Genomic DNA, 17,170 nt, shown 5'->3' with positions numbered 1-17,170 from the left:
TTCTATTCTATCTTTCAAAGTCGCTCAGTTGTGTCCCACTGTTTGCGACCCCATAGACTGTAGTGCACGAGGCTCCTCTATCCATGGAGTTCTGTTGGCAAGAATACTGGAGTGGGTTGACATTCCCTTCTCCAGGAGATCTTCCCGATCGGGGGATCGAACCCAGGGTAAAAGGAAAGACAATGTCCCTTGCATGGGACATTGAAGCAAGTTATTCTTGCAGACAGATTCTTTACCATCTGAGCTACCAGGGAAGCCCCCTACTACTTCCTACTGGCCTCAAATTCTTTATGCCTGGGTTGTCCCTCTATTAAATGGGAATAATAGCACAATTCTTGTGTTGTTTTGAGATGGAAGGAAATACGATGGTTAATGTCAAATGCTTAGCACAGAGCCTGTGGCACAGTAACTTTTATCGCCCAGTATCGATTGTTACTTCTTATTGTCCCTCACATCTGTACAGAGCTTTTGTGGTGCACAAAACATTGGTTTTAATTAATTGCATGACAACTTCACAACAACACAGGAAGGCGTTTGTGATTATTTTACCATTTAGTAGGTGAAGGAAACTGAGGCTTTGAAAGGGAGGATTCTGCCCAGTGAATTGATTTGTCGATTCAAGAACCGATGGAGATCTGAAGTTTAAAAGACAGCAGTAGTGAAAGGGTAAAATCCTCTCTGGCCCCAGAGGTTAGTGAGCCACCGCGAGGCTGGTATTCAAACCTAATGGTAACAGGGATCGTGGAGCCCCTACCATTACGTGACGACTACTCTCAGGTCACCCGGTCGGCTCGCGGCTCCGGGGCGGGATCGGGGGCGGAGCGTCCGCCCCTGTCCGCGGAGGAAGCGGAGGCCTTGCCGCGCCGCTCATTGGCTGCGGCCGGCAGGTGCATCCTCAGCCAATCCTGGTGCCGGGGGCGGGGCCGTCGAGGCTCACCTGGCTCCCGCGGCGCCCGGCAGCTCAGTGCCGTCCGGAGCCTCAAAGCACCTGTGAGTCCGCGGAAGTTCTGCCAGACTCTAGCCCGGCCCAACTCAGCTAGATCCTACTCAACCCCCGCCCGGCCCACCATGGGCCCTCGGTGCCGCAACCTCTCTGCGCTCCTGCTGCTGCTGCAGGTACGTTGGGTCCCCTGACTGCGCGGGAGGCCTTGCGGCCCCATAAGCCGCGCCCCAGCCCCCAAACTCTTCTCTCGTCCCCTGCTCCCTCTTATTCCAAAAAAGTTTGGGTCCAAAGGGCCTGAATGACCCGGAAACTGCGCCGCGCTCAGAACTCCATGGGGAAGGGAGTGGGAGAGGGAGCCAGTGATAGCGAAGGGCGAGCGCGGCTTTGCGGACGGCCTCCCGCAAATGCCAGAAGTGGGGGCGCGCCTCGCTGCAGCCTCCGGGTACTCGGGTGGGCGACGGGCGGGGAGTAGCGGGCAGGCAGCGGGGTGGGCGTCGGTATGGGACGGGGAGCCCTGGTCTAAGTCCGGGCGGAACCGGGAACGAGGAAGGGAAAGCGGAACCAATAGGTAAAGGCACCTGCCCTGTAACGGGTAGTGAGTGAATAGGTATGCCCCCCACCACCCGGGATAAGAAAGGATGAAAAGAGGTCGGAGCGCCCGCGGTCTGAGGAACGGGACTTAGGAGTGCGAGCGGTCCCGGTATAAGGAGAGTGGAATTGGGAAGATGCCTCCAATGAAATTGGAAAGGAGACTGAAAGGAAAGGGGTGCTGAGGCGGGAGAAGGTGAGCCAGCAGCCTTCCCTCCTGAGAAGTCCTGGAGGCTTGGCGGCCACAGGTTTCCGAATGAAAGACTTTGACTTGGCTGGCTGGCTGCCCTGTGGGGAGGAATGGGGGGAGATGGGTGTGGGGGGATGGGGGTGGGGGAAATGTGGGAGAATGGGGGTGGGGTGGGCCCACCCCTCGCACAGTCTTGGGGCCAGCCGAGAGGGGAGGGAGGCGCTGTTGGTTTCGGTGTGGGTAGGAGGGGTCCCGCCAAGTCACCCCGGTTTCATACCTTTCCCCTACCCCAGGTCTCATCGTGGCTCTGCCAGGAGCCGGAGCCCTGCATTCCTGGCTTTGGCGCTGCGAGTTACACGTTCACAGTGCCCCGGCGGAACTTGGAGAGAGGGCGATTCCTGGGCAGAGGTGAGGGCGCGCCGCCAGTGTCCCTGAGCCGGGTGGGGTGGGAGCGGGCAGGGTCGGAGAAATGGCGCTCCTACGCCCACGGGCTGGCCTGGGCGAGCCCCGTCTTTCCTGGCTCAGGTGACACCCTTTGTAGATTACGCAGATGCGGGCATCTAAACTTTTGCCAGGATAGAGCGTTGGGTTTGAGAGGCTGTCTTGTATGATTGACTTAGTTATGGGGCCCTTCGGTGTGTCCCATATTATCCTGACCGCTTTAAGACAGTCCTTTCCAACGTCTAACACTTGATGTGTGGGAAGAGGGAGGTGGGGGAGGTGGGGGAGGTGGTAATTCCCGTTTTTTAACTGATGAGCTAATGGGAGGCGCAGGAGGGGTGGAGTCCACTGACCCCAGGGTCAAAGTGGGAATCTGATCCAGGTTCTGACCTCCAGGCCCCATTCAGCAGCTTTGGGATGACTGAGGAGTTCTATCTTGGTTACTAGGCTGTGACTTTTGCTCATAGAGATGAAAATATTTTTATACAGGTACTATTTCCCCCAAGGAATAGTGGTGTGTGTGTGTGTGTGTGTTTTTTTTGGTGTGGTTTTTTTTTTTTTTTCTTTTCTTTTTTTTAAAAGCCTGGTGGTCCAGACTCAGGGAATGAAAAACAGACACAGTGTACTTCTGGGTCTTATCACTGTGATAATCAGGATTCTAGATTTTGCTTTGTTTCACTTCGTTATTGCCCGGGAGTGAGAGCCAGGAAAGGTTGGTTTCTCTTCTGGTTTCACTGATCTCCAGGTGCTTATTTCCTATCAAAGGACTTTCTCCTCCCTCTTGATTTAGTTGACTGGACGAGTATCATAACAATAAAAGGAACATTTTTTGAAAGGAGGACTCTCCCACAATACCCCTAAGGGAGTGCACTGTTTATTCTTCCAGTCTTTGGCCACGTGAAAAATGCAGCAATCATGCTATAAAATTTTTTTCAACTATAGAAGTTGTTCCAACAGTAGGCGACTTTTTTTTTTTAACAGAGAAACTGCAGCTTGATTGATTAAACGTATTTGTTTTTCTGAGGCCCATCTGTGTATGTGTAACTTTCTATTGGGTCAAAAAGGAAAAAAATAGGGTGTTGTCTGCTTGATTTTGCAGTGGGTCCCCCATTACTTGGCCCATCTCAGCTTGATGTTCTGCTGGGCCCTGTGCTGGACCCCAGGAGTGATTGAGGACTTAAAGGAATACCCTACCCTTGCCCTTGGTATTTCTCATTCCAGCAGGTTGATGAGAAATGTCCCGAAATGTCTCAGGACCTGCTTAGAGGACACTGTGGTCTATGGGCACTTAGGTGGCAGTGTGGGTGGCTGGCGATGGGTATCAGTGGGGAGCAAAGACTGGCTTCTGGGAGGAGGCAAAGTTGACTGAACCTTGAATTTAGGGCAGAGTTTAGAAACTGAGCGTACATCTGTGTGCGAGGTGTTGCGACACAAGTATTGATCACTTTCTTGGTTTTCTTTCACCAAGACCTCTGGTAACACCAAAGGTGGGCTGGTCTAGTTTTTATCCCCCACCACCAAGTTCTTGTATCTGACATGATATTATTATTGTTACATGATAATAATATTATATTATAATTATTATTAATAATCACACTTATTCACTTTTGAACCAGACTCTGGTTCAAACTCTGGTTCACATATTTCACCTCATTGAACCTTATGACGCTGCACCATTGTCATTTCTGTTTTGAGATGAGGAAACTGATGCATAAGGCAATTCCATACTCTGCTCAGGGATCAACAGCTGGTCTTTCTCCCATTCCTTTCTCCTCTCAATCTCAAAAAAAAAAAAAAAAAAGTGTATTTGAGGAACTCATGCGCATTGTGAAGTCCTCCTCCCAGTGTGCCCTGGAGAGCAGAGGTGGTGATAGAACTGGACCCCGAGGGGGGCTGGTGGTGATGGAGGTGGCCCAGACCTGGTGGCAGGTGGAAGGAGCCTGTATCTGGTGGTGGTGATGAGAAAAGCAGCCTCTGGAATCCTGGTGCTCATGATGTTGGTTCCAGTCCCCTTTCTGTCTCCACACCTGGTGGCTCAGCAGTAAGGCATCCATGTGCCAATGTAGAGGACCTGAGTTCAATCCCTGGCTGGGGAAGGTCCCCTGGAGAGGGAAATGGCAACCTGTTCCAGTATTCTTGCCTGAAAAATCCCATGGACAGAGGAGCCTCGTGGGCTGAGCACACACAGAGAAACACACACACCTAGCCCCACTCAATGGGTTTCCTGACATTTAATTTTTTTGGCCTTTTTGGACCATAAGGTCTCTTTCCAACACATTGTGGACTTGCCCCAGGATGAAAGTGCCCTTCTGGTAAAAACATGCAACTTCAGGGAACTGGCTTTGTGATTTTAAAAAGGCAACCAGGATTTAGGGAGGCAGCCTCATTCCCTTTGGACAGTCCAGGAAGATGGAGGCTTGGGATATTAGTGCCAGGTTTAAACATTGGCCCCATGGGGAATTTGCTGCATGGGAGCATGAGAATGAGGAGACTGTGATGTTATGTCCACAGGTGGCTGAAGAATGTCAGGAATAGGGTTTTGACCAAACTCAGGGGGTCTTGGGATGTAGTTTTCTGGGTCATTCCTGTGTCCTGTGAAATGGCTGAACCCCACCATCTCACTCAGCTTTGTATTTATTACTTTGGTTTCTCTCCAGGTTTTAGAATGGAGAATGTTCAAATAAACAAACAAAAAACACCAAAAGTACAACTGTAAATTGGTCTTTAGAGTTTCTGATTATTTTCCCTTTTTTTTAAAAAATACAAACTTGTTTGCGAAACCCAGGCGTTAGTTTCGGGTCTCAGGAGTATTATCCTAGCGCATTCAGCTTTGAGTTGATTGAGGGGTGGTGTTAAAAAAAAAGAAAAAAAAGCCAGGCAGGCTTTCAAACTGATGGTTTCTTTGCTTCGCTTCCTCCACCACCTGGCTTTAGGCAAACAGGGCTTATATTTTGCGTTTGAGCTCTGACTGCTTGATGGATGGCCCGTGCTCACAGGCACCCACCTGTGTGGGTTAAATACACCCATTTCCCCCTCCTTCTAAAAGATGTGCTGAAAGGTGATGGAAACAGTATGCAGGCCCCCTAATTAAACCAGGCTTTAGAAAACAAATATGGAAGCCTGGTTGGGGTTACCTTACATCATAAGATCCCCACTTCCTGCCCCTCAAACTCCCAGATGTCATTTCCCTTACTGGCTCTTACTTCCCTTTACTGACAAGGGTTGGTGCCCAGACCCTGGGGAAGGAGATTAATGGCCCATCGTCCTGCCCTTGCCTTTGTGTCTCACGAGAAGTGGCAGAAAAGACCCGAGGAAGGCCACCAAAGGAAGACTGGTGGCTGCTGCTTCTCTACTGACCACTAGAACTGCCTTTCCCCTCTGCTAGGGAAATCCCTGTCTGCTTTTTGGGGCTTTTTATTGAGTGAACCTTTTTCCGGAATGCTCCTTCCAGCCTCAGATATGCCAGATGCTGAAATAATCAGCTCTCACATCTCCCAGAAGCTGCCAAAACCCCAAAATCCCTTAAAGGCAACCATCACAGTCAGACTTCCTGGGTTTCCACTCTGCCTCCACCCGCATCTCCATTTAGGGCTGTAGGCTTTCAAGGAGGCAGTTGGGCTGGGGCTGATTAGGATAGGAGTTCCAGGAGTTGAAAGTCCAGACTTGAATTTCCACTACTAGCTGTGTTCAGTTCAGTTGCTCAGTCATGTCCAACTCTTTGCAACCCCATGGACTGTAGCACGCCAGGCTTCCCTGTCCATCACCAACTCTCAGAGCTTACTCAAACTCATGCCATCGAGTGGGTGGTGCCATCCAACCATCTCATCCTCTGTTGTCCCCTTCTCCTGCCTTCAATCTTTCCCAGCATCAGGGTCTTTTCCAGTGAGTCAGTTCTTCGCATCAGGTGGCCAAAGTATTGGAGTTTCAGCTTCAGCTTCAGTCCTTCCAATGAATATTCAGTACTGATTTCCTTTAGGATGGACTGGTTGGATCTCCTTGCAGTCCAAAGGACTCTGAAGAGTCTTCTCCAACACCACAGTTCAAAAGCATCAATTCTTCAGGGCTCAGCTTTCTTTATGGTCCAACTCTCACATCCATACATGACTGCTGGAAAGACCATAGCTTTGACTAGTCTAGCTGTGTGACCTTGGGTAAATCATGTTACTTCTATGACCCTGTTTCCTCATCTATAAAACTGGGGGGCAGGAGGGCAATAATACTTAAACAGAATTGTTGTGAGGATTAAATTTGAATATTCGTTTCTTCACTTGGATTCTTTGGTCAACAACTGTGAGTTGAGCACAGATTGAGTGTCAGCATTGGGCTGGATATGGGATTACAGTCATGAATAAAGCTGATGTGCGTTGAACAGAAAGTGAGAAGGATGTAAGGAAACAGGGAAGAGTCATTAAATGGCTCATATTTCTTAAGGACAGAGTTTGTACTCATATTATTTTGAACAAATGAATGAATGAATATTCACTACCTCTCACTCCTTGGTTTATTTTTCTCATCTCAAACTGTGGCCTGGGGCTACCCTCTGGTATTGATTGTAATTGTCAGGGAGAGTGGGGTCTGTTAGAACTTTCTAGATGCTCGTCAGGGCTTCATGCCCAGCCAGTGGCTCTTGAGGCTGGGGTATATTGATAAGTGTGTCTACGGATATAGGGTACTGAGTGCTTCCCTCTGAAAGCCAGGGAGAGCACAGAGGGCAGACCTCAAACCTGATTCTGGAAATGGAAGGGCAGTTATTAGTCATTTTAATTTTTTTTTTTGTCTTTGGTCATTTAAAAAAAAAAGAAAACTGTGGTGTCTCTCTCCTTCTCCCTCCCCACCTCTCCTTTTCTCTGTTACTAATTGAAGTTTTCCTTTTATATACTTCAGCTTTTGCTTGTTACTGTTGGGAGCATTTTATGCCCCCTCTTTCTGTTATTTTTCCTCTTCCCTTTCCTTCCTCTTATCAACCTCAATCCTCCACTCCCCCACCTCTCAAGGCCCAAGAAGATTCAGAAGGTTCTTGAGTCAGACTGCCTAGATTGGAATCAGGAATTCCTTGCCAGCTGAGGGACGTTGGCCCAGGACTTTCTAAACCTTAGACTGCCTTTCTGTTAAATGGGCGTAATAGTACGCGTGTCACCTTGTGTATCAGGTGCCCAATGAAGGTGACACATTAAAGCCCCTAGGTGCCTTGTGTGTGAGACTCTCCCTTGTCTTACCTTTGGTTCAAACGTTTCCCCGTGTGCTCTCCCATGCAGCAAACCAGCCAAACCAGTTTCCTCACTCTCCCCGTTTCTGTGTTAAAGTAAACACTGCTCTGCAAACAGCAAATAGTGACTAGACCAAAGTGCCCTTTGCTAGGAAAGGAAATGCTACAGTGTTTTCTAGCTTGCCACTGTGCAGTGTGCTGGGGGATGGGAGGGGAGGCTGGGGTGGTCTTGCCTGTGGACCTGCCCATAAATATTGTTCAGAATTGGGGTGGGAGAGGTTAGTGGGCAAGGAACAACTGGGTTAGGACAGGGGCCAGAAAATGAGGGTAACCTTGAACCTGGCAGCCTTTGCTTGGTTTTGAAACATATTTCATAATACACGTGGCTTAAGGATGCCCGTCTATTCTTCAGTTTCATAAAATGCTGTGCCCTAGCCCCTGATACCCTGGCTAAGCGTCAGATTACCTCAAAAATCCCCTGCAGGTTCACTGAGCTACAGTCTCTGAAAGGGGAACTTCTGACAGGGCATTTTAAAAAGCTCCCAAGAAGTCTACCTGATTCATCACCCCAGACGACTCCAGTGGCTTGATTCCCGGATGTTTGATGAGTAAATACCCAGTGGCAGCCAGGGTGTGGACATCTGTTGTCCAGGGATCCAAGGGCACCCTTGATCCAGAAGGATAAGACTGATCTTTCCGCCATGCTAGTGAAGGAGACCTCTAGGGGTGATATGTAGAGCCCATGGGATGGAGATGGGGGTGGTGCTGGGAAGTAGCCAGTACACAAACCTCTCCTCACTGTGCACCCAGTGCTGGGGGTCTTCCGGGAGATTCTAGAAATTCTCTGAGACTCCCCACCCCCCACCAGTGGCTATTCCCATTTACTGGAGAAAGTCATTGGTGTGGGGAAATATTCAGAGGATTGGAGCGGCAGTCAGTTATACCCCTGGACCTTGGTGAATGAGATGGCGGCCCTTTGCTGGGAAGATAGGGGAAAGAGCAGCCAGTGGAGAAGGAAAATTAATTCTTGGTTAGGAGAGTGTTAGTTTCTAAAGACCCAGAAGCGGCATCATCTTGGAGGCGTTTGGGAATTTAAGGTCTGGAGGCCGAGAGACAGCAGGCACCGGTATAAATGGGAATTTGTATAGGGCAGTGCTCCTTTTCCCTTAATCTCAGTCAGTAGATGCAGAGGTGTTACAGGGACCCCACGCACTGGAGGAGAACATGATGGAAGGGCTCTGCTGAGGGTATTTATCTGGAGACGACCAACAAATAAAAATACAAGTGTTCTGTTTCTAACCAGTATTAGGAGTGAGACCTGCAAAAGTGGGGTCCTCACAGACCTGACAGCTGAGATAATCCTCCCAGTGGCCCAAGGCAGGAAGTGGTGTTATCTCCTACAGACTCAGAAGTTGGACAGCTTGTCTGGGCTCACCCAGCCAGGTAGTGGCAGGGCTGGACTTTTATCTTTGGAAAACTGCTCTTTCCCACGCCCCTCCACCACCCAGTCGCCACACTGCATCTCCCGTGAAACTGACTCACCTTTAAAAAAAATCATTTTAGTGTTTTTTGGTTGCCGTGGGTCTGTGCTGCTGTGTGCAGGGTTTGTCTAGTTTCAGAAAGTGGTGGCTGCTTTTCGTTGTGATGCTCCGGCTTCTCCTTGCAGTGACTGCTCTTGTTGAGCTTGGGTTTTAGGTGCCTGGGCTGTAGTAGTTTCAGCTTTCGAATCCTGCATTGCAAGAGAGACTCTTAACCACTGGACCACCAGGGAAGCCTGCTAATTCACCTTTTTGAGGCGAATTCCTTCTCCCCTTTGAAAAACAGGTCTTCACACCTTTTGCATTTCGCTACTTTTAGTTGTGATGCTAGAATTCAGCCTGTGTTTTTGAGGACCTCTTTTGTCTTTCACCTCTGAGCCATTTTCAGCCTCTGTCCCTTTTGACTTTCAATTCAGAAAAATACTAGGTGAACTGCACTTTTTTTTTACCTTTCTGTCTTTTCGACTTTCTGGGTCTCTGAACGTGCACAATTATACTGGCATTCCAGGCGGGTTGGGAGGGAAAGTGTCCTAAACAAACTCATGTTCTAACCCAGGACCAGCTCAAGGTGTGAGAGCCAGGCAGAGGTCTGGGTGTGAATCTGTCCACACCAGGAAGAGAGAACACGTACCTGGGTCCCTGTGAGCTCGGGTGTCACTGCTGGGACCGCCTGGGACCTGCCTGAAGAGTTGAACCTGCTCCCCCTGAGGAAAATCATAAATGGTGGCCAGCACAGGATCCTGTGGGATAATTGGCCAAGGTCTAGATAATCATTAGTGGGCTTTGTAATTAGAGGAGCATGTAACAGGCCGAAAGCCCTTCAGATTTATGATACCTAGGCAAGTTGAAGGCTAAGAGGAACACCTGTTTCTGTGGTTTGGCACTCAGACACACCAATGCACCTCCTCTGTTCCCAGGAGAGTTTTCCCAAAAGACTTTTTTTCCCCAGTGTCTTCACACCGATATTGCAACAGGCTCCCCTCTGGTCTCCCTGCTTCCTCTGCCCCACCCCCAACAGTCTTATCTCTTTTTTTCCCCCCAACACAGTCTTTTCTCTACTCAGAAGTCAGAGTGATGGCTTTTAAAATTTAAGTTAGAGACCATCACTCCTATTCAATATCTGCCAGTGGTTTCCCATTTTTACACAGGGTGAAAGCCAGTCTTTTCTCAACTTATAAGCCTTCCACAATCTGCCTCCCTTACCACCACCCCCTGCCCCACCCCTTACCTCTTGCCCTGACTGTACTTAGAACACATCAGGCACACTTCTGCCTCAGGGCCTTTGCACTGTCTATCATCAACAGTAGTTTCCCCCTGCCAACTGCATGGCTCACTCCTTTATGTCTTCAAGTCTCTGCTCAAATGTCACCCTCTCAACGAGGCCTTTCTTGAACCCCGTGTTGGAGGCGGTAACCCTTTCTCCCTTTGCTTCATTTTCCTCTGTATTGCTTTTCACCATCTAACGTATATTTCACTTTTTTCTCCTGTCTACCGCCAGTCTCCTCCCGCTAGAACAAGAGCTCCCTGAGGCCAGGGGCTTTTTGTCTTGTTGAGTTCACAGGCTGTATTGGTATTGCACCTGGAATTGTTCCTGGCACATATTTGGTATCAATAACTATTTGTTGAATGAATGAATGAGGTTTCAGAGTGTACATATAGGTCTGTACATATCTTTTGCTTTTAGAAGTTATTCCACTGTGGTGCCTTTTTTTCCAAACAAATTGAGACACAATTGACATATATTAGTTTCAGGTATTATTGTGCTTTTTATTTTAAAGAAAAGAGGAAATTTTCTCAGTATCGGTCACAGAAGGGACACCAGGAGAAGAGGATGTTCTCAGGGCCTGTGTCTCAGCTTGGCACTCCCCAGTTTCTCCGAGCCCTGCGCATCCCTGGTGTAACCTTACCTCATTGTCTTGTCACAAAACAGCTTGCCGACTAGAGTGAAAAGGTCAGATGAGCCATTTCTTCCCCACACTTCTTGGTGTAAAGAAGCACCTGATCAAAATCTAAACAAGAGATCTGAGTCCGCCAGAGCCATCTGTTTGGTTTCCTATTGTCTGGGTGACACCTTCCTTGAGCAGGGCTTCCAGATACACCCAACACCTTCCCAGGTATCCTTCATGCCCGTTAATTGTTCGAGACTCAGTTTCTGTTCTTCCAGTTCTTGGCAGTGCATAGGAGCCTGGAGGGAGCTGGTAGAGAACTGGAGGATGCAAAATACTCAAAGACAATAATCCTCTCTTATGACATAAGAGTTGTTATCATAACACTGTACGGGTAGTACGTGCTATGTCTCCCAAAGTCTTTCCCAATGCTGTCTCTCCCTTACACCTCACAAAGCCAGTGGTGACAGACTCCGAGCAGCTGCAGTTCACACAGACCAGAAGTGGGAGAGCCTGGCTGCTTGTTCAGCGGCTATTAGACTCCAAAGTCCGCACTCTTTGCAGCAGGAGACGCCAACTAAGCAGACGGTCTGTGAGCAGCCAAGTGAAGGCGATGGAGTTCCTGCTCTAACGACTTGGAGGGACATCCCTCGGGATGACTGAGGCATTCCTTTGTCCACGGAACAAGTTCACGTTGGGCACTTACCTAGCACTGTGCTACACGTTGGGGATCTTGTTGTTCAGTTGCTCAGTCGTGTCCTATTCTTGGGGATCTAGCAGAGGACAAAAGACAGTCCTTGTCCTCGTGGATTTCCTTCTCATTGGAAGAGACTGGGGGAGGCAGTTGGATCGTGACCTATGGAAGGGAAAGAAAATACTGCAGGAAGGGTGGTAAGAATTGCGTGTGCTGGGGTGGGGGGATTTGAGGGAGGTCTTCACTAAGAAGAAAGACATTAGTGTAAAGACCTGAAGAAGTGAGATGCTGAATATGTAATTAGAATTGGATTGTTTCTTGAGAGAGCGGAACTTCCCACATTCTTTCTTTTTTTTTTTTTTTGGGCTGGGCAGCATGAGAGAACTTAGTTCCCTGAATAAAACCCTCGCCCCTTGCAGTGGAAATGGGGAGTCAACCACTGGACCACAAGGAAAGTCCCTCCCTCCATTCTTTAAGGCCACATTGGTGCCAGGTAATGACCATACTCTGGGCAGGCATTTTTCTAGAGGAATAATCCCGAGAACTAATTGTCACCACACAAACCAGGATCCGGTTCTCTTTCCTTGCTCCCCACCCCTCTCCCCATGTTGGTGTGTGGCCCAAGAGGAATGCGGCTCCACATATAGTTTCCTCCTCATGGCAGAGGGGGCCGGAGGAGGGTTACATGTCTACCAGGGTCCCAGGACCTGATAGAATGAAGCCTGGATTCATATGAGGGTTTTCAGACAGCAAACTTCCTCCCCCACAAATTCTTCATCACAACTGTGTGGGAGTCTTTGAAAAGGGAATGAGTTGACCAACTTGTTTGTGGAAAAGCTGTGGCTTTTCCATAGAGAACGTCACCCCTTGAGTCAGCTTGGTCTAAGAACCTGAGCCCTATCGACAGGTGGGGCAGAGCCCTGAATCACGGCCATCGAGAGGCCGCTCCTGGTGAGGCTATTGTATCAGAGATTGAATCAGCTCCCTGACATAACCTCTCATGGTCACAGGTACTCTTGGTGCCAGCTCTTACTCATAAGTCCTGGGAGATACTGGCCCTAGATATCTGCATTCTTAACAAGGAGCCCGTGGCCTTGTGGGAATGACTGGGTTCAACAGCTGCTGGGGAGTGTCACGTGGTTGATTTCATTCCCACCCCACCTCCTGGGCCTGTCATCATGACTAAACTTTATAGAGAAATGAGAATTTGTGGGTGTGCTTCCTGTACCTTTTGCCTTCTCAAGTCTGCCTTTCTAAAGAAATGCTCGTCTGTGCCTCGCAGATGGATATTTCAGAGCTTGTCAGATCTTTGGTTTTGAAACTTCTGTGTAAATTGTGCTGATTTTTCTTTGGACTTTGGAATTCAGTTATGGTTTCTTCTCTTTTCTCTCCCCTCTGCTAATCTTCTCGCCTAAGCCATGGGAGTATTTAAGACTTTGGGAATTAAATACCCGAGGATGCTGTTCAGCCTAGAAAACTTACATCACTTAGCAGGTGTGAGGCTTGACTCTTAGTTTCAACAGAGTTTTGATATCAAGGTTGTGGCTTTCATCTTCAGCATTTATTTCTCTTTTAACCTGTGAAATGAAGGAGTCAGCCTCCCTGAGCCTCTGAGAGTGATGATGAATTGGGGAGGGTGGAATGAGAAACAGGTTTGCCTGGGTTCAAATCCTAATTCAACTCTTGCCTCATGTCCTTGGCAAGTTACTTAACCTTTTTGTGCCTCAGTTCCCTCACCTGTAAAAAGGGGATAAAATTGTTGTTCCTACCTCATGGGGTTGCTACAAAGATTCAATGAGTTAACGGACATAAAGTGGTTTCAGTGCCTGGCACACCGCAAACACTCTTTTCAAGCACTGAGTTTTTATTATTAGATGTTTCCACTTTAGACTTGTGTCAAGGGGGTAAAAAAAAAAAAAAGGAAATGTAAAGAGTGAAGGAGCCAGATAGAAGAACTGAGGATGAGGAGAGCTACGTTGCTTTGTCACTTGGCTTCCTGACTCCCCAGATCTAAAACACTCTTGACCCAGTGCCTGTTCAAGGGCTAGTTGTCTGTCTACAGTTCTTGATCCCTTGGAGATAACCAGGGATGTATTATTTATGGTTGGAAAGATAAGGGGTCTGAGATGGAGTGTGGATGTAATAAGACCACCGTGCAGTTAGTTGTTGGTGCTGGGTACTCAATACATGGGGCTCGTCATTCTATTTTCTCTGCTTTGGGATATGTTTGAAATTCTCCACTATAAAGCTTAAACAAACCATTCAAGGAAAACCTAAATTATCTGTGTGAGAAAATTCAAATACCCTCCCCTTCTCAAGTGGCTGACATTAGAGATTTGGCATGCGTCCTCCCAGACATTTTTCTAATCACTTACAGGACACATGTGCCCGTATTTGTGGGTTTTTAAAAAGCTGAAGTTTCCTGCAAATGGAAAGGTACAGTGTGACAATCAGTCTGTGGAGTTTTTTCCTCTCATTCTGTCCAACCTCAGGAAGGTGTTTTTAGCATCACAGAAGCCAACCAAGTCCCCTCAGTACAGTGTTTGACTGCCTACTATGTGCTCTGTGTTAGTCACAGTTTCTTCTGTCCCTGGGGGTTTGGAGGCAGGCAGTGAGAGAGGGCTGTGGAAATGAGGTGAAGAGCATCAGAATGCTGAGATGCCAAGTTATCAGACAATGGGAGCATTCACAACTCAGGTGGGGGAAGACCTGTGTGGGCTGGAGCAGCTGGCGGAGCTTCTGCAGGAGGAGGCGGGTCTGGGGTGCTGGGTGGCATGTGAGCAGGAAGGCGAGGGGGGGAGGAGACGGTGGCATGTCTGTTGTTGGCCAAGGGAGGGGGTGCCTTTAGCCTAGGTGGAGGGGAGGGACCTCTCATGCAGACTCATGGGGGCCAGGAATATGACACAGGGGGTGTTTGGGTGGTGACTCAGGTAGTCGAGGTGAAACTGAGTTTCCTGTCCTGGAGCCTCACCAGGAGGGTGGGGGGCTACCAGGACCACCCTGTCCCCCAAGGCTCTTCCGGCCTGGCCTCTGGCTGACAAAGGCCATAAAAGGACTATATGACAAGGCTGCTGCTGGCTGGTTGGGTGGGGCCCCGTGGGCAGAGACCTGGGCAGGCTGGGTGAACTCGGGGAACAGGAGCAGCAGGTTCTCCCTCTGTCTGCCCTGGGGCCACTGGACTGACTCAGTCCCAGGCTCCTCTGAGGCCATCTGGAGTGGCCTCCAAGAGCCAGAAATGAGCCCCACCATCCATGTGGCCCTCAAGTCTGTCTGTCCCTCAACCACTCCAAATGCTTATCCAAAATCCACTACTGTCCCCAACCTTGCTTCCCTTCTCAGCAAATGGCAATACCTGTTCTATTCATCATTCATTCAAATGGCACACCTGTCCTATTGATTGATTCATTCATTCATTCATTTCGTTCATTCATTCGTTGAATAAATAATGGTAGCTCTTATGTACTAAGCACTGATCTAGGACTGAGGATACAGCAGAGAACCAGAGGCAGGAATCTCTTTCTGTGTGGAGTTTGTATCCTAGTGCCTTGATGGGAACAGGCAAGAAACATAATAAATATGTGAAATGTTTAGGGTGTTTAAGAATGAGTGAGCAGTTGCTGAGAAGTAGTGGGTGGTCTGAGAAGGGCCTCATGGAAGGGGTCCTTTGAGCAAAGATCCAGAGAAGTGAAGGATCAGGATATGTGGGTGTGTTCCAGACCCTGGGAGTGGCAAGTGGAGGCCTGGGGCAGAGCGGGAGAGTCCAGAGCCCTGTGAGTGAGGATTCCAGGGATGGGGCAGAGGTGATGGGAGGGGCCCTTGTGTCTCTCCAGTGCAGTCCAGATCCAGTCCCCATATCCTGCCAGCTCTGTCTTCTCACCACCCCCCCACCCCTAACCCCCTACCCCCGGAGCTCTATTCTGGGCCCTGGGACAGTCTGCAGGTAGGTTGAGGGACTCCTTCCTCGGGAGGACTAGGCTGGTGGTTGTAGCTTGGACCTTGCCCTCTGACCGTCCAGGCTCTGGGCTCAGAGAGGCTCCCGGGGCCTCTCATTGATGTGGCCCATGGGTCCCTCCCCAGGGTATCTGGGCTCTCCCTGCCTCCACTGGCCTACTTTTCCTGTGCTCCCTGCCCAACTAACTCCTCTCTCAGGGCCAGCTCAGTGGTTACTTCCTCCAGGAAGCCATCCCTGATCTTCTGACATGAGTCAGGACATCCCCCTTTCTCCCCAACACCTTCTCAGGTTCAGATCCCCCGAGTTCTCCTTTCTCCTCACCCACCAGGCTGTGCCTTGAGACAGGTCCTCAGCGTGGCGCCTAGAATGTAGTCGACAATAAGTAGTCCTCTGAGGGGCCCATTTGCTGTGGAGAATGAGGGTGTAGGGTCCCTGGGGATGGTGGTAGTGAATTACAATGTGGATGAGGAAGCCAGGTTCCTAGGTCTCTTATCTTTTCCATTGGACTTTTGGTCTTCCTCTTCTGAAAAACCAACTAAAAAACCCCACTTTCAGCTGAGCTTAGATGCAACCCCTGTGGTCGTCCTTTTAAACAATAACGGAATTTTTAAAAGTCTTGTCCTCCTCTCCCTCCATGGCTGTTTGCTTCCTAAAGATAAATCAATTGTTAAAAGCAGCTCGATTGAAAGTGTTCAATTCCTGCTTTTTACATGGAAGAGAAGTTAGGGTGATCTGATTGCTACTGCTTTTTTGAGTGTTTGCTTAGCATCAGCCAGGGACTGAACCCAAAACTTCAACTCAAGTTTACAATCTGTTGCGCCTGCCCTGTGCTGGGCATTCAGACCAGGCCTTGGGAAGACGAGGTCACAGGTGAAAAATCCACCCAGTGTGCAGTTTGTCCATTCTAGAAGTGAAGGAGGAGGGACAACAAACAGAGAAAGTAGAGTGTTACAAGGTGGTTGGTACACACCAACCACCCTGAGTGAGCAGGGTGGGTGGGAGAGGAGTCTTGATGGGGGGGTTGCACCTGTAATTTTGCTGTGGGTCCCAGGCCCCTTCCTGTTGCACAGCTCAGAGGTGGGGGTGAGAGAAGGGATGGTGGGCATTACTTGGGGTGTCTAGGCAGTTGAGGAAGTGGCTGGGAGGGCGAGGGAAATGGAGGAGGGGAGACGGAACTGGAAGAGGGTTGTGGGTGACTGTGTGGGAGGGGTGCAGGGGGACTGGGAATGGGTGGGCGGGGGAGGGGTGGGCTGATGTGGTCTTTCGAGGCGGGTGTCTCTCGCTCCCCTTCCCCACTCCTTGGAATGTGGTCACCCAGGCTGTGCCGTTTGAAATGCTGATGCACTAATTAACAATTGTTTACAGACTTTCAGCCCAAAAGTGTGAAACCCTTTATTCTGGGAAACAGGTCTCAGTCTTTAACCTGCTTCAGAGCCACCTGTGGAACTAATTAAGAATGCGGGCTGCTGGGTCTCACCCCCCCCAGAGATGCCAGTTTATAAATCTGGGTGGGATCTAGGAATCTGTATTGTTAAATAAGCCCCATTCTGTGCTTGCTCTTGGCAGCCCGGGATGGCACTTCAGACTTGGACTAGAGTCAGGTTCTGCGGGAAGACTTAGAAGTATAGACTCAGTGGGTCCTTCCCTCCAGAGATGGAGTCAAGAGGGCTGAGGCGATTTTTTTCCCCTTTAACACACTCTCCAAATGATTCTTGGTGGTGGTGGTGGTGGC

General features: G+C 49.3%; 1 protein-coding gene across 1 annotated transcript in view; it reads left to right on the top strand.

The window, feature by feature from the left end:
- The first annotated feature begins 947 nt into the window (after window positions 1-947).
- Window positions 948-17,170, top strand: part of CDH1 (cadherin 1) — a 70,518-nt gene continuing 54,295 nt past the window's right edge. The window contains exons 1-2 of the mRNA XM_020893384.2: window positions 948-1,116; window positions 2,015-2,129. Of these exons, the coding sequence (XP_020749043.2) occupies window positions 1,069-1,116; window positions 2,015-2,129 (163 nt within the window). The 5' untranslated portion in view covers window positions 948-1,068. The remainder of the gene's footprint in view (window positions 1,117-2,014; window positions 2,130-17,170) is intronic.

Source organism: Odocoileus virginianus, chromosome 20, assembly GCF_023699985.2.
Source record: "Odocoileus virginianus isolate 20LAN1187 ecotype Illinois chromosome 20, Ovbor_1.2, whole genome shotgun sequence".
Taxonomy (NCBI): Eukaryota; Metazoa; Chordata; class Mammalia; order Artiodactyla; family Cervidae; genus Odocoileus; species Odocoileus virginianus.
This window is presented reverse-complemented; position numbering and strand designations above follow the sequence as displayed.